This window comes from Neofelis nebulosa, chromosome 8 (assembly GCF_028018385.1).
Source record: "Neofelis nebulosa isolate mNeoNeb1 chromosome 8, mNeoNeb1.pri, whole genome shotgun sequence".
In the NCBI taxonomy this organism is placed as follows: domain Eukaryota; kingdom Metazoa; phylum Chordata; class Mammalia; order Carnivora; family Felidae; genus Neofelis; species Neofelis nebulosa.
Genome location: NC_080789.1, coordinates 132,851,276 through 132,878,221, shown reverse-complemented (window position 1 = coordinate 132,878,221; position 26,946 = coordinate 132,851,276). Strand labels below are relative to the sequence as shown.

At 40.8% G+C, this 26,946-nt stretch overlaps 1 protein-coding gene and 1 long non-coding RNA gene across 6 annotated transcripts in view; both read left to right on the top strand.

Moving 5' to 3' along the window:
* The window catches only part of CELF2 (CUGBP Elav-like family member 2), an 835,088-nt gene that overhangs the window by 493,154 nt on the left and 314,988 nt on the right, over positions 1-26,946 (top strand). The window contains exon 1 of one of the 5 annotated variants that reach the window (XM_058682197.1): positions 20,925-21,079. The exons of 3 other annotated variants lie outside the window; for them this stretch is intronic. In XM_058682197.1, the coding sequence (XP_058538180.1) occupies positions 21,027-21,079 (53 nt within the window). In that variant the 5' untranslated portion in view covers positions 20,925-21,026. Of the gene's footprint in view, positions 1-20,924; positions 21,080-21,553; positions 21,573-26,946 lie in introns of those variants that run through there. One more of the 5 variants, XM_058682203.1, reaches the window with a different exon arrangement.
* LOC131483783 (uncharacterized) lies at positions 3,300-11,212 on the top strand. The gene is made up of 3 exons (XR_009247925.1): positions 3,300-8,827; positions 10,514-10,570; positions 11,090-11,212. It is a non-coding gene; the product is annotated as an uncharacterized LOC131483783 (long non-coding RNA).

Sequence of the window (26,946 nt, the reverse complement as noted above, 5' to 3'; positions counted from 1 at the left end):
GTTGGCAGCTCGGAACCTGGAGCCTGCTTTAGATTCTGTGTCTCCCCCTCTCTCTGCCCCTCCCCCGCTCATGCTCTGTCTCTCCCTCTCTCTATCAAAAATAAATAAACATTAAAAAATTTTTTTTAAAGTAGAAAAAGCATGATGGGCAATTTTTAAGTAGTTATAAAAATATTGAGATTACTTAGATATTGATACCCGATTAGTGGAAATTAAAATTTTAATTGACCTAGGAAGGAGAAAGGGGTCTTGTATAAACAGACTGTGTTTCTTTATGCTGTACTATGGTCCCGTGCACATGATTTTTTAAAAATTAAATTGAATGAACGAATTCAAGGAGTTTACACCACACTTAACATGACCAGGGCACAGTTGTGATGGGTGATTCAGCTGATGGCTCCAAGCCTACCGCACTGCAATGTGGCCAGACTGGCTGGAACGTGTGTGATGAGTTAGCAGTCAGAACGCAGTCTCATGCATCCCTAATGCTATATATAATGGGTACATCTGAGCTTATTAAAGAGGGGCACTGCACCCACACAAGGTCCCCTGCCTTGAGGACTTTCGGCAGCAGTAGGAAGGCACAAATCCGAGGGGTAACTGATGAAAATGACAAGAGAATGCTGTAGAAGTGTATAAATTGTGTTTATGGGAAGAAGCAAAAAGTCGCTGATTTTCTGAAGGTCAGCCATGGACAGACTTCTTGGCAATGATGATCTTTAATATTTTAATCCCGCCATCTCGATTTGATTCTACGACTTGAAACAGGCTTCATGGTGTTAACTAAAGAAATTAAGATTGGCAAGGTTAATCGAGACTTGATTGCAAAAACCAGGCAGCAAGATGGCTAGAAACTTTAACGTATCTGGTCAGTCGGCAGTGAAAAATGATAACCCATCTTTGAAGATTTTGTTTTTTATTCCTGGTAATGCACCAAAACCTCGCTAATTCAAAACAGTCTTTCCTAAAATTGGAGAATTTCCCAAATGTAAACTATATTTGTAAATATTAACTAAGGCATACTTACACTACTTAGTTGAATAAAGTATGTTAAATGAAAAATAATGTCACAACAGGGCAAATTCAATGTTTTCTCTAAACTTTAAAACAGCAAGTTGCATCATTTACTTTTTAAAATTTTGCTCAAAATCAATTACATATTTTGGGGATCTCTGGTTAGAATGGTGCTTTGACTTCTGGCCCCTGACATAATTCAAAGGTAGAATACTTTAAAAGAATAATCCTCCACAACCAATTATGGTTTGTGCCAAGAATAAAAAGATGTTTTTGTTTTAGAAAATCTGTTAATATATAGTACATCACCTTTGCAGATAAATGAGAAAAAAAAAAGATCTTGAAAGACACACAATAAAGTTAAACCCTAATTCCTAAGCAGGAAAAAACTCTTAGAAAACCAGGAATGCAAAGGAACTTTTAAAACTTAATAAAAGACAGGTGTTTAAAAAAACTTTTTTTTACATTTATTTATTTTTGAGAGACAGAGTGAGACAAAGTGAGAGTGGGGGAGGGGCAGAGAGAGAGGAAGACACAGGATCGAAAGCAGGCTCCACGCTCTGAGCTGTCAGCACAGAGCCTGACGCGGGGCTCGAACCCACAGACCGTGAGATCATGACCTGAACCGAAGTTGGACGCTCAACTGACTGAGCCACCCAGGCGCCCCAAAGATAGGTGTTTTAAAGCAATCATTGGATGAGAAATGAGCAAGATTGCAAATTATCTTCATTCATTAAATGATGTTCTAGAAGCCCTGGTCAGAGAATAACACACGGAACTGAAATACGGATATGCTAATTAGAAACAAAGATGAAAAATTTATCATTTGCACATGACATGAATATAAACATGAAAAGCTCTAATAGTTTAAGGATAGTATAATAAAAAATGTTTTAAATCCACAGCTGTACTAAAAGTCAGTAGTAATGGTTAGGTAAACTACTTGAAGAAAACATTAAGTGCTCCCTGAGAGAGAATATAAATGAATATTTTAGTAAATTTAGGGTTCATCCATATTCCTAGGTGGAAAGAGCAAGTATTATAAAGATGTTAAATTTCCCCAAATATATCTAAGTTTTCTATTCAAATACCAATCAAAATCTCAGTAGAAAATTTTTGAATGGGCAATGTTCTCAACTTCAACTTGAAGTTCCCTTTGTACAGAAAGAGTACTAATTAGGGTACTTGCCATCCTAGATGATATAAAACACAGCTCCCAAGTTTTACTACTTAAATCAATGAGGTACCAACAAAAGAAATGACAGAGAAATTCAGTAGCACTGACTCTAATACATCAACATACTCATCATACCCTAAAAATGCTGGGAAAAGAATGGATCACGTGATCAGGGATACCAGTAAAACCACCTGTATGTGAAAGACAGAAAATTCAGGTTGAAGCTTACTTTCCAAAATAATTCTAGATGAACCAGATAGTAAGAATAAAAATCAACAAAACACAAAGTCCCAGATTAATCTTTTAGGATGGACAAGACCTTTGCTATAAAAAATTAAGGGAAGTTATGGAATATTTAGCTGTCTAAAATACTAAAATTTGGTACCAGAAAAAAAAATTAAGTAACATAATGATCTGGGGAAAGTTTATAAATTTACAAATCCCTTTTTTTTTTAATTTGAAAGAGAGAGAGTGCATGCACAAATGGGGGAGAGGGGCAGAGGGAAAGACTCTTAAGCAGGCTCCCCCTCAGTCTGCCAAGCCGTCTGTGGGGCTCGATCCCACAACCCTGGGAGCATGACCCTGAGCCGAAATTAAGAGTCGGACACTCAGCCAACTTAGCTATCCAGGCACCCCAATCCTTTTTAAAAAAGAATTAAAATAGAGAAATTTTATAGAACCGGTGCAACTTAATTAAAAAAATCACCAGTTTATGACGAAGGCACATGAACTGACCAATCATGAAAGAAGACAAATGACCATAAATATCAGGGTAAATATTTATCTTCAAATACATAAAATATTTATATTTATATTTATATTTATTTTATTTTATTTTATTTTATTTTATTTTATTTTTTTTTAAATTTTTTTTTTCAACGTTTATTTATTTTTGGGACAGAGAGAGACAGAGCATGAATGGGGGAGGGGCAGAGAGAGGGAGACACAGAATCAGAAACAGGCTCCAGGCTCTGAGCCATCAGCCCAGAGCCTGACGCGGGGCTCGAACTCACGGACCGCGAGATCGTGACCTGGCTGAAGTCGGACGCCCAACCGACTGCGCCACCCAGGCGCCCCTATATATTTATATTTATATTTATATTTATATTAAATAAAACAGTGACATAACGCATCTCCCTCTTCGTGTTTGCAAATTTAAGATTAAATAGTAGTGTGTTTGAGAAAATGCCGAGTCCGAGTGCCCTTGTCCTGTTGCAAATTCACAGAGCAATTTGGTGATAGATGTGAAGACTTAACACAGTTGTCTTCTCTCAGAAGAAAATCAGAAATGCTCACAAACATTCACATTTAAGAATTCTCATTTCAGGGGTGCATAGGTGACTCAGTCCATTGAGAGCCCGACTCTGATTTTGGCTCAGGTCATGATCCCAGGGTTGTGGAATCCAGCTCCATGTAGGGCTCCACGCTGGACAGCGCAGAGCCTGCTTCAGATTCTGTTCTTCCCTCTTCCTCTGCACCCCCCCCAACCCCACACACGTGTACGCTCTCTAAATTAAAAAAAAAAAAAAAAAAGAGTTCTCATTTCAGTGTTATAAATGAAAGTAAAAACGGAGAAACGCCATAAATATCTAGCCTTAGGGAAGTAGTTGAATTATGTGACATCAGTAAAATGAAATAACGTGCATCCTTGGGCCACATTTTTAAAAATCATTACTTGTTCATATTGTGAAAACAACAGGAATAAAATTAGTATGATCAATACAACCCCAATTTTAGGTGGAAAGACTAAAATTGAAAATGACTGAAAGGAAATATACCAAAAGATAAACAAATTATTTTTTCTAGTCAGATTTAGGTGACGATAATTTTTATCCTTTATACTTATATGTATCTCTGAGCAACACTGTGAACGTGAATTGCTTTTATAATCATTAAAAATAGTAAATGTTATTTTTGAAAGAATCACCTTGTATGTCCAAATTATCACTAAATCTGAGTTAATGACATCTAAATTAAGAACATTTTCATAATAAAGCTTGAATAGTATAGTATTATATGCACAGTGGGAATTCAGTATATTATATTGATAAGTTTCATTTATAGCAAGATGCTAAATATAGGCTTAAAAAGGAAATTATTTTCCAGAGATTTCCGGATAAGTAATTGTTGCAAAACAGGTTGTGTTTCAGCCTGAAACAACCTGGCAGCAGGATTTAGTAGAGTGCTTATAATCACATCAACTGGCACACTTTTCTAGGTATGTCAACACAGTTTGGGTATCATGGGGGGCAGTTTGTGTTCCCCATAGCTTTGTAAATTCTTAACAGCTTCGCAGATAGTCTGACAAAAAGACTACATTTATAGAAATGGGAGAAAATGCATTCAGGTACTTACAGCATCTTTTTGAGGTGTGTGTGTGCATGTGTGTGTGTGTGTGCGTGCGTGTGGTTTTGGTGTGGTGTGTGTGCGTGTGTTTTCCAATGAAGTATTCCTTTTGAAGTTCAGAGCTTAGGCAGAGAAAGCACGAGTTTGGTGGGTATAACTTTCAAATGCTTAAAACAGCAACTTTAATCTCAAGTTATGATTGACATCAAGCAAAATGCAGACTCTCTTTGTTCTGTGTGTGTGTGTGTGTGTGTGTGTGTTGTTTAATGTAAGGAAAAGGTTTGAAAAGTTCAACTGTAGACACTAATGAATTTGGCATCCTTCAAGATGTGTCTCATAAGGAGCAACTCTAATGACAGGCCCATGACACATGCTCTAAGGGAATGTGACAACAGTCCCAGTTGGGAGGCCTGCTGTTGCAGAGACCTGCTTTCAGCTCCCAAACTCTGCCCTGGGGAGAGCAGGATGTGTAGCCCTCTGGTAACCAGGCTGAGAGCCTCAGATATGGCATCACACAGGCCTTTCAACAATGACAAAAATGATCCGTGGGTCAAGGTGGCCATAAACCGCCCACATCAGATTATATCATTACACAGAGACGAGGTTACCTGAAGGAAGAGTAGGAAAGATTTACCTTCTGGTAATTTTGTTTTCTTGATGTTTTTGGAAAAGGTTCAGGTTTTTTGTTTCTTTTGTCAACTTCCCTAATAGTATATAAGTGGCTATAGATGGGCACCGCAGCTTTGATTGAGTGCTGACCCCAAAGATTTATGAAAGTTTACAGCAGAAAAAAAAAAAAAAGCTCTTCGAAGATGACTCAAGTCACATGGAACCTCTGTGGCCTTTTGAACCTTTGATCATCTCAAAATAAAAGGCATATAACTTTTGATCACATAATTGTGCATGGACCATATTATGTTTACATTGGCTTCTAGACTCAGCTCCCTCATTTCCATTTTACACACCTCTATTAGTTTCTACTTCCTAATGCCCCTGTCCATGCCTCTCTCCACTATGGTCCTTTGATCATTTGGTCATTTGTTTATTTATTTGAGTATGCAACAGGCATTTATTGAGCACCAACCATGTATCAGGCATCTTAGCATCAGAGATCAGGAAATTATCATCATGGTCCCTAATCTCAAGGAGCCAACACTCTAATTGGGGCACAGGAAAGGAAACTAATTCACTAGGCAATTGCTGCAATAAAGCTGCCTATAAATGATTACACAGTACAGTGGATTGCAACAATACACATTTACTCTTACACCACAGAATCTGCAGGTCAACTATAGTTTGGCAGATCTAGGTTGGGAGCTGTCTTTTCAGCTTTAAGTCAGCTGTGTTTGGCTCCAGACTGTGGGTTGGGCTCAGATCTTCTTCATGTGTGTTTATTCTGAGGCCCAGGTGGAAGGGACAGTAGATTCTCCGGGGCGTGCTTTTCTCAGGCAGGTCACAGAGTAAAGACCCAAACTAAGCCACGCGAGCACATTTAATATAACGCCTGCTAACATTTTAACAGCTGAAGCAAGTTACATTGTTAAGCCCAGTGTCAATGGAGTAGGGAAATCTGTTCCACCCACTCTAGTGCATTATAGGCAGCACGGTAGAGGAAGGGCATGAATAATTGGCAAGATAAGAATCTACCACACAAATGATGACAATCAGGTATGATAAACAGTACAAGAGAAGTATAGTCAAGGTTTTGAGGAGGTACAGAGAAATACCATAGAGGAGGGGCATGTCAATCACAGTTGAACCAGGAAAGCAAAGGCAGTAGGATAGATAAATAGGTGATGTATAGATGGATAAATAGATGAATGGAAGATACAGAGAGAGAGAGATACATACATGCATACATACATACATACATACATACATAGTTGTTACAGGGCTTTAACTCTACACAGCATGGGAAAGCAGTGTCTATAAGGTTTTTCTGCATCTGATGATGGAACTTGACATTCACAGCCAAACAGTCAAAAAGGGGAAATGGATGCAGAGTAGGGGAGATCAAGGACAGACTGGAACCCCCAAACACTGAATGTTTGCATGCAAGGATGGACTGAGACATGCGTCTGTTCTTGTTGCCTCTGCCTTGGGGACCTGGATGATAGAGGTAAACACGCACCTGGCCCGGAAGTCAGAGAAGCCCAGGGAGGATCTGGGGAAGGCAGAGTGGGCTTGGCTGCTGCTTCACACCAAGGAGGCAAGTCAGTACATCAGCAATAATGTGTGCGAGCTACAGAATGACTGTTTCTTCCCTTCTGTCCTTCACATCTCCCAAGAATCTTCCTGTAGCTCACCCTAACCAGAAACATTAAAAGGAGAAGAAGGAGAAGAAGGAGAAGGAAAAGGAGAAGGAAGAGGAGGAGGAAGGAAATTGAAAACTGGGGAAATGTAGTTCAGCATAGCCCAGTGGACACATGACAGGGCCACCAAAGGGAAACCTAATCCAACTATCAGAAAGAGTAAATTAGAAAGTACTTTCAGTGAAGGTGATATTTGAACTAAATCTTTAAGGATGAGCGGGAGTTAACCAGGAAGGAGGAATGTCCATTTAGGCAGGTACAAAGCATGAGAAAGGTAGGCTCAAGAATATGGAAGTCCTGGTGTGGGAAGCAGCATAGCCAAAGCCACCAAGAACACATCATAGTCAAAGTTGGGTTTAACTTATTACAGCAAAGGAGAATGCACACCAGGAGTATGACGGGGCATCTTAGGGAAGGAGTTGGAAGAGGCTTACTATAGAAAACAGGGCTCGTGCACATGCTGAGGAAGTTTAAAGATGTGAGAGTCAGTTCCCATTAGCTGTTTTTAAGAAGTATCGGGCTATTGTGATGGACTGAACCATTCTCCACTCCCCAAATCCATATACTGAAGTCCTAACCCCCAGAATGTCAGAATGTGCCTGTATTTGAAGGTGGGGCTTTTAAGTAGGTAACGAAGGTTAACAAGATCCTAAGGGTTAGATCCAATAGAATTGGTGTCATTCTAAGGAGAGGAAGAGACCCCAGGGATGTATGTGCACAGAAGAGAGGCCATGTGAGGACACAGAGCTACAAGCTGAGGAGAGAGTTGTCTGGAGAAACCAAACCTTCCAACACCTTGATCTTGGACTTCCAGCTTCCAGATCTGTTGCTTAAGCCCCCCGCCCAGTCTGTGTTCTTTTGTTACAGCAGCTCCCACAGACTCATACAGGTATCCTGGTAGCTTTTGTCTAGAAAGCAGGAGAACTAAAGCAGAGCTAGAGTCGAAGGGGATGTGTCATTATTTTTGTGTTTGCAGTGCCTTTGTCTCTCTCCTGTTGCACATGGTCTCAAAGTCTGGTTATTTTTATATTCTGCGAGAGTTGTTTGTGTTTAGTTGGGAACATCATGGCCTACCTGTCAGCTACCAGCTGCCGAAGCTGTTTTTCGACTTCTCGTTGGCATCTGTGGAGAGCGGTCTCACTCACTGATCCAGAAATTACACTGAGTCTCCAATGCTTATTTTGTTGACTACAGATGCCACTGCTCGATTCACCAGATTCGCAGCCTGGCCTTGCTCTCCCTCATTTCTCTTCTTCCCCCACATTCTCCAGTACTTGTGCTCTTCTACTCAGACTTTCTTTTCACTGTCACCCACGTGTGAACTGTCCTCAGACTGGTCTCTCCTGCTGGGGGTGTCCTCACACTTTCCTTCCACATCCTCCTCCAAAGCAGGCATACCTTTTGAGATTCTCCACGAAGGGCTCTCACATTACTCTAGCCAAGCCTTACTGTGTCTCCTTCCTTGGAACTCCTATGGCTCATAAAACATCACAGCAGTAGACACTCTTGTTCTTTGTCCCTTTGGATAAGTTCTGTGTTTCTAACAGGAATATCCACTCTCTGAGGGCAGGGACCTTTCTAGAACCTTTTTTTTTTTTTTTAAAAGGCTGGGGCGTGGAGCCCAGCACAGGGCTTGAACTCAGGACCCTGAGATCAAGAATCGGCCGGCGGCTTCACCTACTGAGCCGCCCAGGCATCTCTAGAACCTCTATTGAATTCGATTGTAGGTAAATAACATTGTAGTCCCTCAGCTACAAAAAGCGTAGTTGGTTTATTACATCATAGTTTTGTTTCCTTTTTAAGCTGGGACCATATTATGACATCTTTGTGTTTCCTTTGCTGCTGGAATGGTGTCCTTGACTTACTCCTGTATTCAGCCAGCCAGCCAGCCAGCCAGCAAGTATTTTTGAGTGCCTATTTTTGTGCTCAGCACTTGATGTTTAAGCCAAGTCCTGAAGGATACGCAGAAATAAACCTGGTGAGGGGGTGGGATCACTGGAGAGTTTTGTGCATGTGGGAAACAGCCAACCCCAGTGCAGAGGCGAGGGAGACCCTGTGTGTGAGGGCCTGAAAGATGTTCCCGGTGCACAGGACACCAGGGTACCAGCCGAGAAGACTGAAATGAGGCTGGAGATGTGGGTGGGTCCTATGAGTCATGTCATGTGGCTTGGGCTTCAGTTTCAGAGCGGAGATGGAAGGGGGAACCCTCAGCGGGTGCTGAGCAGGTGGTAACTGTGACCATTTTTCAGTAGCAGAGACCTCACTGCTGAAATGGATAGCAGGGTTCAGAGCCAGTGAGACTGGAGGCAGAGAGGCTCCTTAGGAGCAGTGGTAGCCTGAATTCGGCTCGTGCAGGTGGTGAAAAGTAGGTGAGCTGTTGAGAAAGTCTTCAACGCACTCTTGCTGTCTCTCAGGCAATTTTTACTTACAAGCATTCCAGTTCCTAGATATGTAGATGCATCAAATTCTTTTTTGGTTATGGAATTAAAAGCAAGTTTTGGTTTAAGAAAAAAAAAGGTTTTATTGACCTGGGTGCTGATTGCATGGCTGGATTCACTCTGTGGATATCAGGGAGCTGAACGCTTATGGGCACTTTTTTCTAAGTATATGATTCTTCGCTAAAAAGTTTAAAGCAATTGGCCCCAGAAATGTTATCCACGTCTAGAGTTTTATAGTTCCTTGTAGTTTTGGAAATCCTTATCTGGCAAAGTTCATAAACACCTTCAAAAAGACTTTTTTGCTCTGGGCCTTTTTGAACTGCTGGGTCCAGCTGGCCCGTCGGTAGTGTATGAACTTGCTCCGCACGGGGGCTCCTGTTCTGTGAGCTGGATGCAGCCCCCCCTGGCCCCTGGCCTCCTTGTTTTTAAAGTTCTGCATTAAAGGAGGCGGTGAAGAACGGCCGGGCACCTTTCGATCTGTCTCAGGAGTCAGGGCAAGCATCTGACGGTTCAGCTGGAGCCTGCCTGGAGCAAGCAGCAATTTCACCTGCGACTCTCAGGCAGCCCAGCCCCCTCTCCCTTTTCAGCATCTGCAGGTGCGGGGGTAGCCTGCTTCCTTGTCAAACTAGGCTGCCCTCTAGAGTTACCACCATGGTTCGAAACTGGTTCCTGGAACTTTCAGAGCGTTCCTGCCTCATATTTGTACTGCCCTGCTCTTCCATTTAGCATCCGAACAAATAATTCATGCTCTCCTGGCCAACAAAGTCACTGCAAACTTCATGGGCAGATTTTTTCTCTCTCCGCTGGAGTCTAAGCCCCTTAGTGATGTATCTGCCCTTCTCTTTCTCTGGGTATCTTTCCGTGCCTCCTCCATTTCTGATTTGTCCTGGGGTTCTGGCCTCGCTTCACTTCTCGTTTTGAGCCCACAGTGCTCCTTCTGGCTGATGTCATCCACGCCCGGAGGTAGTTCTCCCTGTTTCCTCCACGTGGGAGGGCTGCCGCCAGCCTCTCGGGCCCAGCGTGTTCCCTGTGGACCCCTCACCTTTCCTGTGGACCCCACTGTGCCTTTTTAGCTCCAGCTCAGTTAGCATATCATTTGCCAAACCATCATGTTAGCGCCATCAGAATCATCTTCCACTCTAGTGTTTTCTCTCTTCTACCCATTCAGTGGTCCGTGTAACCGTTCCATCACCAAAATATCTTTTACCCCCCTTTCTGTCTTCTAGATAGCTACTGCCTGGACAGTGTGGGATAAAGAAGAGAAAAAGCCTGACTTCCATCAGGTTGGGAGCCTGATACCCGATACCTGATGAACAGCATTAATGTACACGTTATTATATATACATGTTATACATAATATTAATATCATTAATATATGTAACAATATATACTATATGACATACACACACATATAAACATATATAAATGTACATATATATTGTGCATATTATATATACATGTTATATATGTGGCATTAATGTACCTATTATATATACATGTTGTATATAACATCAATGTACATAATATATATATATATACATGTTATATATAGTATTAATATGATTAATATATGTAACATGATATATACTATGTGATATACACATATATGTGTATATATATATATATATATATATATATATCTATATCCATCTATCTATATCAGGAATAGAAAGTCAAAGTAATGTTTAACAGCTAGCCCTACCACATCAAATGAAATCAAATTAATGCACTTTTAAAAGTGAGGACACATCTCCTGAGGAACTGACTTAAGGAAATGTGTGTTTTGTTTTGTTGCTAAACAGAGGATGGAAGTGATAAGAAGATAAGTTGCTCTAGACCTTGGGGACTCCAGTGAGTGACAGGCAAGTAAGGCAGGACATCCCTGGCACAGATGCCTTTACTTGCCAGCTCCTGGAGCCGTGGCAGAGATACACAGCACAGATCTCCTCCTGAAACTGAGTGATATGAAATTGATACCGGCCTCTGATTCCTATTCCTTGTCCATAAGGACACTTGCTTTTTCTAGGACATCACAAAAAAAAAAAAAAAAATGCAATTCGCTTTGCTCTCGATGCTGAAAATTTTGTCTGTGCATCTCACCTTCAATGCCCAGTCCTACCTGCTTGGACTTTACTAACTCCCCAACTTCAGCATTATGGAAAATAAGGAGGCATCATTTTATTTTCTATGAACCCATATAAATGGTAATTTTATATATACACACACACACATACATTAAAAGCTTATTTATTTTGGGAAAGAGAGCGAGCATGATCAAAGGAGGGGCAGAGAGAGAGGGAGAGAAAGCCAAGCAGGCTCCACACTGTCAGGGCAGAGCCTGATGTGTGGCTCAGGCTCATGAACCATGAAATCAGGACCTGAGTGGAAATCGAGAGTTGGACGCTCAACCTACTGAGCCACCCAGGTGCCCCTAAATGGTACTTTAAAGTTCAAAAAAACGTATTAAAACAGCAAGCTTATCTTCCCGTCCCAGTGAATCTATAACGTACTTAAAGTCAGGAACAGACCTTCCTAATCTTTGTGTCCCTCTGAGGTTCTCACCTAATGAGTACTCACAGCTGAGCCTGGAAAGCATCTCACAAATTGCGTCCTATAGCTGTAAGCCACTGAGATTAGGTCACTTAACAAGAAGAATGTGCCTCACAGAGAAATCCAGCCATTGAACAAATGTTTATTAAGTGCGTACCATATGCCACACGTTGTTCTGAAGTGGATATAAAAGGGAGTAAGTTCCTGCTTTCATGCACCCTAGGTTCAGATGATTTAAAGATAATAAACACATAAACAAGCAGATGATTGAATCTCAGAGTTATATATAAAGAAATGTAACATTTAAAGCACCTGCAGATTCTGTAAGAGCTGTGAATGTGTTGTGAGGTTTTCAGAACCACTTTCCCGGACCATCTGGGTTTCTCTTCCATCTCTGTCATAGGGTCGTGTGAATCACCTTCCTGTGAGGACTCATCAGCTTCACCCACAACCTTTATTCTACATGTGCTGTTAACTTGTTACAGTTCCCTAGGATCAAAACCACTTAAGCAACAGGGATCCCCAAGTGCACCAAATTCTACATGTCCATTGGGGACTCGTGGACAAGAGTCAAGTTACAGAACCTGTCTGACGTGGCAGTTTGCACCGGCAGAAAGGCAGGTGTGTGTGCGTGGGTCTGTCTTAAAAACAGCGATGATAAACTTCGCCCACTTTCCGTGCAAATATTAATGGCTAACTTATATCTAGTCACCTGTGGCCTTCTCAAGATTTCCCATCTGCCCGAGAGTGGTCCTTGACAAAACATTAGGTCAAAAATCACTGCTCAATTGTGAACATGTTGTTTGCTAAGTCATAAGAGTTCATGAACCAAAGTTAGTTATTTTATCAAGTAGGTAGTCTGTGTTTTTCATGGGAATTCCTTTACTTTCTTCAGCTTGTCCTCCATGGACCTTTTGCTACCTAGACAGAATTAGTTCTCCAAACCCACTTTCCTGTGTCTGTCTCCATAGCCCCTTTCCTTTATAATAAGAAGTCATTATTACTCTTTAGAATACCTCTTAAACTTATCTAGTGCATATTTTCAAGTGGCTTCTTGGAGCTGTAAGTAATTTATGGTTTATTATTTATATCTACTTATTGATAAATACCACACTTTATAATTTTAAGGGGCTTTACGATTATTCTTGCTATTACTCACCCCATGCCCCACTCATCCTGGTAAACATCTCCGTGTTTGAAACGCGTAAGTAGTCCCATGGCTTGTAGAAGGAATGCCTCTTTAGAACTTAGGGGCCTTGGGCTTGTTCCTGGGATAGTGGCCTCCTGTTTCTAAAGTCTGACTTGGAGGTAACGTTTGAGTGCTCCAGTGACAGGAACTCGTGTTACATAGATCCTCGGATTACCGTCAAACCCTTCATTTACCAGCTCTGCCAGGCTTTAGTTTAACCCAACTGTCAGTTTTGTGTTTCAGGTAGTGATTTGTGATACCTATGTCCTTTTGGCTTTGGAGGGTTTTCCCCTCAAGCAAGAGAGAGCCCTGGAGCCCGAGGGGACAGGATTCCTCCATAGCGCATTCATTCCATCTCCTGTGCGCAGTCGCCCCTGTGCGCAGTCGCCCCTGTGCGCCCTGTGCGCAGTCGCCCCTGTGCGCAGACTTGACTGTTTTGCTTCCCTTTTGCCCACAGAGACCCTTCCTCTGAGGCTGGTGAAGCTGATCAGAGAAACTCTGTGTCTTCTGCTTGGTACCAGCTCTGGATAGACAGTTATCCATTCACACACAGATGTACCAACTTTGTCGAGCACATACTCTGTGTCATTCACGGAGTATGCTGGAAATCCATTTCTTGGAGACCTCGGTTATTGCTTCATATTTACTTCATGTGTTCTCTGTGTGATCTTTCCATCTTTCGTAGCAATGTACTTTCTTGCTTAAATCTGGGAATTCTTCATGTCTGCTATGGTTTGAATGTTTATGTCCCCCACCCACATTCATATATTGAAATCCTAAAGCCTAATGTGTTGGTATTAGGGGCTGGGGTGTTTGGAAAGTGATGAGGTCGTGAGGGTAGAGCGTTCAGGCATGGGCTTAGGGTTCTTATAAAAGAGACCGCACAGAGATCCTCTGCTCCTTTCACCATGTGAAGACACAGCAAGAAGGGGCCAGCTATGAAACGGGAAGAGGGCCCTCACTGGAACGTGACCATGATGGCACCTTGATCTTGGACTTGCCAGCCTCCAGAACTATGAGAAATAAATTGCTGTTATTTATTCTGTTATTTATAAATCCCTAAGTCTGTAATGTTTTTGTTTTAGTAGCCCAAATGTTTTAGTAGCCCAGATGGACTAAGACAATATCTAAAACTAACAGCTAAAGAGATTTAACGTCCTTGGCTCCTGCAAATTCCAAGATTATTCTTTTTGGATGGGAATCTAAGAGGCAGACTAGAGTTTGGTAGTGTCTCATCCTTCATCAGAGAAGGAATCTTGGGGCGTCTGGGTGGCTCAGTCAGTTCAGTGTCTGACTCTTGATTTCGGCTCAGGTCATGATCTCGAGGTTCATGGGATGAAGTCCTACATCAGGCTCCTCGATGACAGCATGGAGCCGGCTTGGACGTCTCTGTCTGCCCCTTTCCCACTCGTTCTCTCTCATTCTCCCTTTCTCAAAATAAAGAAACAACCATTAAAAAATAAAAAAAAGAATCTGTACTGCCTGGCCCTTCCTCTCTAGCAAACTTCATATTGTACACTTCCATCGAAACGCTCTTTTCTACTTAACATTTTCATGCAACTTTCAAAGTGCAAAGATACGGTTTAGAAGAAAGAAGTTGCGAGTTGTTAATGTTGCATTTAGAAATTCAGCTTTTAATTCTAGGAGTTCCCTATAACATAAATAAATGCACATAGAATTTACCTTTGAAAACATTTTTAGGAAGCTCAAATCTAGAAAGGTCAAGAAGTCTGGCTGATTCTCAGTTCCCTCCTGTATTCCCACATTGCAGGAATTTTTCCGTTCCCCTCCCCCCGCCCCCGCAAGTTTGCGTTATTAGCTAAACATTTAATTTATATAATTAAAAACAGAGGAATACAGAAGGCAATGAGATAAACTACGTTTTTGTTGCTGTCCTTGGCCAATTACTGCTATAATCTTTTTGAAAAAAATTTCCCTACACACCAAATGTAGTAATCAGGGTTGCTAAAAATCAACTCTTGTTGTAGATGACCTCAAAAAATAAAAATCCCCCAAAGTGCTTAGTTTGTCTAGTTGCAACTCAATCTTCATTGGAAATAGAGTTTTGAAGGGAATTAGTAAATACTAGTAGCCAAAACATAATCTTTTAATCAATTTTCCTTTAATTTACTGTCCTCTACGTTTATTACTATTGCATTAGAAAAGTGTAATAAGATTCGTTGCACTCAACACTCCTTCAAAGCCATGCCTTGCTTGGGGGTGCTGTGAACCCCTGGGCAGAGCAGAAGCACTGGATCACACTGTAGAGCAGTGGAAAGAATATGGGTCCAGGGTTTGGTTTAGACTGGATTCCCACACTCAGTTATCACTGAACCTTCTGGGCATGCTACTCAGTCTTTCTGCATGTGAACTTTTTTAGCTGAGAAGGTAATGGTACCATTTCCACCTGCCCCACAGTATTGTTACGGGGATTGAATAAGTTGCTAGATGTGAAAAGGTCCTGTAATTTAAATTTTTTTAACGTTTATTTATTTTTGAGAGGAGGGGGGAGAGGCAGAGAGAGGGAGATACAGAATCCGAAGCAGGCTCCAGGCTCTGAGCTGTCAGCACAGAGCCCGACGCAGGGCTCAAACTCATGGACCACGAGATCATGACCTGAGCTGAAGTTGGATGCTTAACTGACTGAGCCATCCAGGTGCCCCAAAAAGTTCCTGTAATTTAAAACACAGCAACATGTAAGGAATTCTCAGTGTTGTTGGCCATGCCAACTGAATGCATGAGTTAAAATAAAAAGTGAGGTGGGTTTGTTTCTGCCACCTATTTGTTAAGGAAACTACATAAAGAATTTTGAAGATGAAACGGTCCTTTCCCCAAAGTTCCAATAGTTAAAAATAAATTTATTCCTTTATTTAGCAAATACATGTTAAGTACTAGCTTTGGGAAAGTTATTCTATTGGGTGGATTAAGAAGTACAAAGATTAATCCCCATGGCCTTGGAGCCAAAGCCTTACTGCACAATATATAAATGTTAGAAATAACACATCTTTCTATTCACTCATCTTTATAACCCCAACTTCAGCACATACAACTAGCAGGTGGAAACCCCTCAGTCTGTTATCGTAGTGGAGTTTGGACGAATATTAAAGTCTTACCTCCATCGCTTTCTCATTATTTAGGTCCCTAGACTAAAAAGGAAGTGGAGAAAATATTTAATGGTTTGATTCACTTCCGTTCCTTACTACTGTGGATCCATAATTCATTTCCCTATAGGAATATCTCCATGTACTGCAGCACTGGCTTCTAATGCCAAAAATCTATTTATGGATAAGCAAATGCATTCTTGTCATATATTAGTACTTGCCTCATAATTTAACCCCCATTAGAAACTGTGTACAAGTATTCAACAAAGTGGGTATAGAACGAATGTACTTTAACATGATAAAGACCACATATACCAAGCCCACAGCTAACATCATACTTAGCAGTGAAAAGCTAAAAGCTTTTTCAGTAAGATCAGGAACAAGACAAGGATGCCCACTCTCCCCACTTTCAAGCAACATAGTATGGGAAGTCCTAGCTAGAGCAATTAGGCAAGAAAAAGAAATAAAAGGCATCCAAATTGGAAAGGAAGAAGTAAACTGTCACTATTTGCAGATGACATGATATTATATAAAGAAAACATGGGACTCCACCAAGAATTCTGTTACATAATGGATAAATCAGTAAAATTGTGGGATACAAAACCAATATGCAGGAATCTGTTGTGTTTTTATACACTAATAATGAACTATCAGAGAAATGAAGAAAACAATTTCATTTACAATTGCATCAAAAAGAATAAATTACCAAGAAATAAATTTAATGAAGGAGATGAATATTGTGTACTGGAAGCTGTAAGACAATGATGAGAAAAATTGAAGGAGACACAAATTAACAGAAAGATATACCATGCTCATGGATTCAAAGAATTAGTATTATAAAAATGTCCTTACTATCCCAATCTACAGATTCAATGAAATCCCTATCAAAAGTTCAATGGAATTTTTCACAGAAATAGAACAAACTTTATATGGAACCACAGAAGACACCAAATAATCATAGCAATTTTGAAAAAGAAGACCAAAGTTGGAGGCATCACACTTCCTGATTTCAAACTATATTACAAAGCTATAGTAATCAAAACAATATGGTGTTATCCTAAAAACAGACACATAGATCAATGGAACAGAATAGAGTTCCCAGAAGTAAACCCACACATATATGGTCAATTAATTGATGACAAAAGAACCAAGAATATACAGAGGAGGAAAGACAGTCTTTTCAAAAAATGGTGCTGGAAAACTGTACAGCCACATGCGAAAGAATGAATTTGGACCCATATCTTATACCATGCCCCAAAATTAACTCAAAATGGATTAAGATGTGAATGTGAGACCTGAAACCATAAGTCTCCTAGAAGAAAACATAGGCAGTTAAGTTCCTTGACATCAGTCTTGGTGATGATTGTTTTTTTTTAAATCTAACACCAAAACCAAAGGCAAAAAGGCAAAAGTCAATAAGTGGGACTACATCAAACTAGAAAGTTTCTGTCCAGCAAAGGAAACCATCAATAAAATGAAAAAGCAAAGTACTGAATAAGGGGTCAAATATTCAAAATACAAAAAGAATTCATACAACTCAATAGCAAAATAAAAACCCAATCTGATTAAAAAATGGGTAAAGGTGGATGCCTTGTTGGCTCAGTCAGTTGAACGTCCAACTCTTGATTTCGGCTCAGTTCGTGATCCCTTGGTCATGGGATCGAACCCCACATCGGGCTCCACGCTGAGTGTGGAACCTGCTTAAAATTCTTTCTCCCTTCCTCTGACCCTCTCTCCTGCTCATGCTTTCTCTCTCTCTAAAAAGAAACAAAAAAAATGTAAAGGATCTGAATAGACATTTTTCCAAAGAAGAAGTACCGAAAGCCAGCAGGTACATGAAAAGATGCTCAACATTACAGTTCACCAGAGAAATGCAAATCAAAACCATAACGAATATCACTTCATACCTGTCAGATTGGCTATTATCAGGAAGATAATAATTAATAGGTATTGGAGAGGATGTGGAGAAAAGGGATCCCTTGTGCACTGTTGGTGGGAATGTAAATTAGTGCAGCCACTGAGGAAAAAATGATGGAGGTTCCTCAAAAAATTAAAAAGAGAGCTACCATATGATTCAGCAATTCCACTTCTGGGTATTTATCCAAAGAAAATGAAAACACTAACTCAAAAAGATGTATGAATCCCCATGTTCGTTGCAGCATTATTTACAATATCCAAGATATGGAAACAACCTAAGTGTCCATCAATGGATGAACGGATAAAGAAAATACACACACGCGCGCGCGCACACACACACAGGCATTTAAAAGAATAACATTTTGCCATTTGGAACAACCGGGTTGGACCTTAAAGACATTATGCTAAATGTAGTTAAGTCAGAAAAAAACACAAGTACCATATGATTTCACTTCTATATGGAATCTAAAAACAAAACAAAACAAAACAAAAACAAAACAATCTGAACTCATAAATGCAGAGAACAGAGGAGAAGGCGGGCAAAATCGGTAAAGGGAGTCAACAGGTACAAACTTGTCAGTTACCAAATCAAATCATGTGGATCTAATGTATAGCATGGTGACTGAAGTTAATAATACTATATTGCATGTTTGTAAGTTGCTAAGAGAATAAGTCTCAAAAGTTCTCATTACCAAAATTTTGTAACTATGTATGGTGATGGGTGTTAGACTCACTGTAATGATCCTTTGGCAGTATATACAAATATCAAATCATTATGTTGTATATTTGAAACTAATATTATATGTCAATTATGCTCCAATTAATTTTTTTTAGTTTTTTAAAAGAAAGGAGTTTTGTGTCTGAGCAGCATAATTTTACCTTTTTTTTTCCTTACGTTTATTTATTTATTTTGAGAAAGAGGGGAGCAGCAAGGGAGGGGCAGAGAGAGAGAGAATCCCAAGCAGGCCCCAGGCCCTCAGCACAGAGCCTGTGCAGGGCTCAAACTCATGAACCATGATGTTATGACCCGAGCTGCAATCAAGAGTTGGATGCTTAAGCAACTGAGCCACCCAGGTGCCCCACCTTTTTCTAATAGACAAAACTGTCACCAGTGTCCAGCCACTCATTCCACTTTTTATTCATCTTTTCACCAAAAAAACACACCCAGTTTTATTATAGGATCTTCAGATGCTTTAAGACAAATTAGCATTTGTTGCCCGCCCCCCATTTAAGAGCAGGGGCCAAAGGGAGCCATGGAGAAGTTAAGTGCCTTCTACCTCCACAAATCACTAGGGAATGACTAACTCTCTCTCTCTCTCTCCAAGGTCTCTCTGGTTCCACACTCGTTCATATGATGTTTGTCTTGCTTCTAAAGAATATCATAGGTTTTATGTGATCGCTTTCTTTGGCAAAGTAATTCATTTTTATATATTCATTCCATAACTTCCATGTGCTATAATGAAGGAAGGAAATGTAGAAATGTGATTATTTTAGGGACAAGCATTATTTCATCGTTTGATCTTTGCTGAGTTATTCATCATGTTGTCTCACTGTCATTCAGAAATGGGAAGGGTCACTGCTTTCAGCCACTGCTGTTTCTTGTCATCAGTGCAGTTGATAAACTGAGAGAGATTATTTTGCGGTAGGTGGAGGAACTCTTAACAGAACATCTCCTTTTCCCTGGCTGTGGGCCAAGAGATCACAGATCTAGCAAGATACTGGGTGGTTTTCCAGATCCTCAAAGGGGAGGGAAATGGAGCACGCCATTGTTTCCCCACCTCACTATTATTCCCATAGATGTTGTGACTCCGGATTCTTCCTGAGGTGCCTGGCCGTGTTAATGGAGGACAGGGGCGTACTTTGAGCCTGGGGGTGAGGAATTCAGTATTGAGTGATCCAGCTCTGTTTCGGGCCGCGTTCTGTATTGTACCGTCTAAGCAGAGAGCGTTCTTGGCTTCCTGTGAGCACCCAGGAACGATGTCTTACTTTGCACTTTTGGCCTACTGACTGTTTTGTCCATAGCATCTTGTCTTCTCTCTGTGCGATTCACCTGCTGCTTTACTTGGCTAATCTGCGCGGAATTCTTCTAATTCCAATAAACAGAAGCATCATGCATATTTCCCCAGCTGACTGTCTATGCTGAGTCCATTGAGTATAATGAAGTAGGGAAGCTGATTTTTCTTATTTTGGAAAAGAGCATCCAATTGGTCTTTCGAGGATGATGCACCAGTATCAACTAGGACTTCAACATGACCACACAATCTTTGCACTGCCTGCCTCCTTTAGATGCCCTGCTTCAGGTGAATTATGCTGTCGTCTGCAAGAGCTCTGGTGTGCATAGAGTTAAAATATCTCCAGGTCCCCCAATCTCTGTCTTCTGCATCCATGACCCAGGGTGGGGCTAAGGGTCTTGACCTTGTCACTCTTCCTGAGGACAAGAGGAGAGGAATAGATGCATCCAACTGTGAGTTCAGTGTCCCAGAAAAGAGAAGCAAAAAATGCTTTTTAGCACACACTGACCTATCCAAATCCTCTGGTGGTCGTCTGCAATGTGTGCTGATAGTGGATAGCAAAAAGAAAATGTGACACTGGCTTTGCTATTATATGTCTAAAAAAAAGGTAAACGAGTCACTTATTTTTCTTTCCAATTTTTTAAGATGGTAATTAGGAGAATTAACACCAGGCAGGCTTGAGTGAATGCACGCAAGACCCCTATAGGCAGCACAGTGTATTAATGTAAAAATATGCCTAGACAACATAACTTGTCAGAGAGGATTATTTCTACTTAGTGAATCTGCAGGAGCCCCTTTGCTCCACCATTCAGAATTTGACTAGAGAAGAGAGTGGGGAAAGAGAGAGAGGGAGAGAGAGAGGGGGAGAGAGAGAGGGAGCGCATTAGTGAACAGCTACTGTGGCATTGATGTTTGAGCGCACTTCTGAACTGGCTTTTGTTGAGACTATCAGTGTATCAGTGTAGAAAGCATGCGCTGTCCCAAATCCGCTGTTACTATGAGAAATGAAGAGCTGCTTTTAAGGTATGTTGTTGTGTCCTTTGTTTTTAATGTGTGCTTTTCTAGTTTCTAGAGCTGGCTGAGACAATAATCATGCTCGGCATCAAGTAGCTTCCTTATCTTAGAGGGGGAAAAAAGAATCGAGAGAGAGAGAGAGAGAGAGAGAGAGAGAGAGAGAGAAACGAAATCGAGACCAAGGACTGGGAGAAAGGGAGCCAGCAAGAGAAAGGAAAAGGATTGCCCTGTGCGAGTTATATTTGCACCCGTTGCCTTTTGAAAGCGTATCGTGTATTTGTTCCCTGCTATTTGTGAGTGGCCAGTGGATAATTTTAAAGGCTCTGAATCTGGCTCTTGGTTTGTCTTTTCCTTTGCAATGTCTAAGCCTCTTTCATTATCATGCACTCTGCATGGAATAATCACCGAAAAAGGAGCTAAGGAGACTCCATATTAGACTTGCGTTCCAAATACCGCTCTAATCTGGACTTAGCCTACCTAAATAGTCCTTCTGTGTTACCAGGTTTGGATCACTTTATCCTGTTTGCCAAAATGTGTACCTGCTTAAAGACCTCTGTTCATGCATGGCGTCCTGGGTCCCTATGTATTGAAAGCAAATATTTGTTTCTTGCATCTGTGTTAGGGTTCGATCACATACCGAGAGGAGCCACCACTGACCTTTGGGGAAGCAGAGAAAGAATTATGATAGAATTGGCATCCTGCTTTGAAAAATGTAGTCTTTTGTTTATTTGCTAGCAGACATTGTAGCACTGAATACATCTTTGGGTCTGACAATGGGACCGGTTGAACAATGGAGCTGTCAAACTAGCTTAATGCATGTCTGGGGCTTTTTTTTTTTTTTTTTTTTTTTCTTTCTCAACACCCTTTTTATCTGCTTTAATCTTGTTTGTATAGACTCTACAGAATGAAGAGCTTTTAGAACTGCTTGTTTGTGGTTTTGTGCTTTTAAAAAAATTAATATCTACCATTCATAAAGCTTTTTGCATTTTGCAGCTATGTTGGTTGGATTAAGTTAGAGATTTATTGCTTACCTCTCTGTTAACTACAGAAAGAAATGTATTGATTGAGACTGCTTGTAACACCATTATCATTCTGGCAAATACCTTGTTATCAGACATGCCTCTACAGTGTTTAATGCTGGGGGATTTTAAATTTGTCTATTTGGTGGACTCACGGAACATAGCATAAAAAAGAAGTTAAGGGGAATATTTCTAATGTTTAAGGAAATTATCATTTCTAGCTTCTACCTCCTCTTTTGACATCCAGGTAGATAAAGAGTTTAGAAATTCAAGGACACGTGAGAACTTTTGCCCTTAGAATTTTGGTCATTAACCAAACCTATAAACTATTGTTACATAGCCTATTTAAGTTGTTAAGTTAAAGGTCTCTGTGGAATCTACTGATTTTTGACATATGGTTATGTGCTCATAAGATGCATTTTTATGCAGGGCAAACATTTCTCATGTCTTCAAAAATCTTTCATTTTATAACATAAGCATTGGTTTCTAAGGTGAAAACAGAGTTCAAAAAGAGAAAACGGGAAAATCTGTTTCAAACTTCTCAAATATTGAAACCATTTTTATTCTCACGCGTAATGTAAGAGAACTGGTCCTAGAATATTCAGTGGCCATTGATTTACATTGAAAATCATCATACTAATGTTGGTTTCTACATAGAATATATCTTATCTAATACGTTAGTGTTTTGTTTAATTACTTGTTCATGCCAGAGCAATACATTGAAAAATATTAGTAAATTTACGAAGGAAGATTAAGGACCTAATTTTTAAACATAGAAGGAAGGGAAATCACTTTAAAGGGTAAATTAAAAAAAAAATATTTAGTTACAAATTTTCCTTTTGGGTTGTATTGTGGTTCAAATTAACGACACTCAGTAAATAAGGAAGAAAATGCATTCCTTATAAAAACACAGTATGGAACGGTAACTGTTTTTTAGAGTTTGGACATGCATTTTAATTTTTTTGAACTTAAGTTGAAATGTCATGAAATATCTACTTCAAAACTAGTAAGATTAATGTTTCAGGCTAAATAAATTGCCTTCTCAAGTATAAATTTTCTGTTGACAGTATATTTAGAGCCTGGGTGGACCCCAAAAGGGTCTGTATAGTATAATAATATTTCGAAAGTTATCCATTGTGAATAGAGTGGATTTTAAATGCATACTTATTATGTTCTCTTACTTCCAATGGGATCTGAACTGCTCATTCCATCGGGCACGCCAATAATTGCTTTTAGGATGAGCTCATAAAAGGTAATTGGCGAAGCTTTATATCTGAAGCCCACTGTTACCATCACACCTAGATTCTGCTTTCATGGGAAATTTTTATTCCAAACAAAGGCTGCAAAGCAATTTTTTTGTGGTTTGGGAGAAAAGTAGTCCTATGTGCTCCCTAGCTGCTTGTCAGTGGCACACCGAAATAAAGAAATAACTTGGAAACCTCCATGTTGAATTTTTGACTATATTATAATTATTTACCTGTCATCCATTCACTTTAATTCCTGGGTGTTCATAATTAGGTACAAGAACAAGGGAAATCCTTTCTTACTTTGTTTCTCCTGTGGTTTGACCCATCATCAGCTTTTAGAATTCAGAGACCCTCATTCCAGTATTCAGCACATGGGTGTCTTTTCCTTTAGCCTGCTGGGGACGGTGTGAGGTTGCCTGAAGTTGACAAACTTGCCTGCATCTAATTCCCCAGCAGTAAGAAGATATGTAATCTGTATCCTTCCATTAGCCTCCGTGTGTGATGAGCCCCCTCCATAGTGACCTAAACACACGTCAAAGTAAATTTTAATTCTAAGCTGAGACTCGCAGGAAAAGGAAGAGAAAAAGACTCAAACTGGGAAAATGGCTTCTTTCAATAGATTCTACCCAGACTCCCTTCACACATGAGCCCTGGGAATACTCGCATGGATGTGTTCAGCAGACCACAGACTGAGATCTGTAACCTCAATGTATTAATTCTCTTTTTTATTTGTTAAAACGACACCTCACTGTGTTTTTTTTTTTTTTTTCTTTTTAAAAATAGGAGTGTGTATGATTGCAAAATATCCCTTTGGGGCTGAAAAACAAAGGAGGGCATTTGATTAATATTTATATGTAGAACTTTATAGCAAGTGCAGATTGTGCTTGAATACCTAGGAAGTCATTCCAAGAGCAACTCAATACTAATTATTGTCATCAGGGTGGTTAATTAGGTGAAAATGTGGCTGATGGAAAGTTCATTGTGCACAGCCCTGGAAACACCCAGATTGATGAAAAGCAGGTAAAATGCAGAGGGAGTAGGGTTATGTGGGAATGGTGGCTCTGAAGGTAAGGGGTCAGAATTTACAGGTGAAAACCATGTCATGAACTGGTAGAATGATGGTAGTGGGGGAATGAGACATATCCAACTTCATTTCTTGTAGAGGTGTCTGTGAAGTCATTAACAGAGTGGAGTTTGCTCAATGGCATCTCCCCAGCTCTGTTGCATTTTTAAAATGTTTATTTATTATTATTTATTTTGAGAGAGAGACAGGGCTCACGTGAGCAGGGGAGGGGCAGAGAGAGAGAATCCCAAGCTGGGTCCGTACAGAACCTAACGCAGGGCTTGATCTCACAAACCTCGAGATCATGACCTGAGCTGAAACCAAGAGTCGGATGTTTAACCCACTGAGCCACCCCAGCGCCCCACCCCCCACCCCCGCCCAGCTCCACTGCATTTATCTGCACTTCTTCCAGCAGGAGCAAATACAGTCCAATCAGTTGCAATAGCGCCTTGGTTCATCTTTATCAGCATTCACTGAATTTATTTCTACATACTGGTAATTCCTGGCAGATGGTGTTGGGAGGGGCAGGCTTCCCCTTTCATAAAACTATTGCTTCATCTAATGGTTATGGGCTTTGGGAGGTGTTTGTTTGTTTTTCATTTTTTGTTTTTTGTTTTTTTTGGTTCACGGTGACTTGTTCTGTAGGAAAGACAAGGCAGTGTTTTGGAAAGGATTGAAATTCATGGCATTTTAGTTAATTGACATTGGGAAGAGGGTGTCAGAGGAGGGAAGGCATATGTGAGGCTTTAATGTTGTTGCCCATTAAGAACTGAAGCTGGAGCTGAAGCACCTTTCCAGTCACGTGGCAGCCATCTACAGAGATGGGAATGACGTGGAAGCTAGACAGATCCATAAGGCTGTGTGTGTGTGTGTGTGTGTGTGTGTGTGTGTGTGTGTGAACCTCCACTCAACTCAGAAATATGCTCTTTAACCTTGATTTGGGATGAGATACCCTTTGTCCCCACACTCCGAATGTTTCATGCAATGTCGTTAGGGATTATCGTGCACAGGTATCGTCTCTGCAGCTTTTCTTTCGGGCTGTGACTCATGTCAGCACATTCCCTTGTATGTCAAGCCCATCATGGTTAACGGGAAATGGTGTCTGTGGGGAGAAGATGACACCAGCCCAGAGTGACACCGATTACCAGGGCAGCTCGAGCCACCACCTTCAGTTCCATTCCAAGTTGACCCACCCATGATTGGCTGCTTAGGATCGTGACGAATCACTGGGGTTTAGAAAGCAGAACTTGCCAGCATGCCAGCATGCCCTCAGAGAAAAATAAAAACTTGAATTTTCAATTCTGAATGAACAATCGTTCAGTTCTACAAACTTTGCTGTCTTGGTCAAGGAGAGCTTGGGGTTTAAAGTTATAACAATGATACACCTACAACATCGTGGCTTTTTTCATCCCTGGCTTGAGAAAGGTTGCAGCTGCAAGCAGTAAAAAGGGTACAAAGCCTGTGTTGAGCTTATGGATGGTACTGCTGGCCTCTGGCCCGTGTGCGAACTAACCGGAACAGTAGAGACGGATCGGGTGCCACTCACCTTCCTGGAAAGCGGTCCGTCCCGGCCACGCCAGGGCTGCAGGCCCTGCGAGGTCCTGATCTGTAAATGTCTTGCTTCTTGCACATCTTGGTCTGGGACCCCAGCTCTCTCTTGGGCTCTGTAAAATGGCTTACGTGTTCATTCAGAGATGATTTAGGAAGCAGCTCTGAACATGAAACGTCCCGGAGTTGATGGTAAGAGGCCTAAGTTCCTGACGGTAGTGATTAGGATTCATTTGGACCTTCTCTTTGGAAACTGACCTGAAGAAAAGGGATGGAGACCTTACCTCAAGCCCCAGGATGTCTAGTGCCTGCTTTCCGTGAGCTATAGGCTTCCCCTTGCCTCTGACCTGGGCTGCTGGCCTCAGAAACAGAAGTGTCTGTGACACTTGGATGCTACAAGAACAATAGGATTAGTACCGGCTCTCTCTTTTCCTTTCCACCTGTCAGTTCCAGGTTTAAACAAAGATGGTGGGCGGATTATGACTGGAAGTGGGGAATAAAGCCAAAATTTATTAGCCACCCATACCTGGGACTACACTAGGTGGTTTCTTTTATTTTATATCATTTAATCCTCACAGACATCTGACATTTAGTGGTAGTTGTGTTATTACCATTTTAAAGATGGAAAACTGAGGCAGACCGAGGTAAAGGAATAGGCCTACAGACACACAGCTCACAGGGGAGGGTTCAAACTCAGGATTCAACCAGACTCCTTCCCTGACAAGTGGAGAGTATAACTATTGAATGTCTGACACTTTAAAGTCATGTCTTCCTCTGGTGCTGCATTTCTGCCATGGCCTTTGGTTTGTACATGCTCCATAGTTTCACTACTGAGGAAGTTGTACAGTAACAACAGAAAAATAACGAAGAAAGGAAAAATCTCAGTGGTGTTTGCTTCTGACTTCTAACAACTTCCCTCATATCCTCACTCATCTGCCTTTTAGTTCATGAGGTCTTTGAACTAAAGCATCCTATGCCTCACTTTTCTAAGGCTTTAAG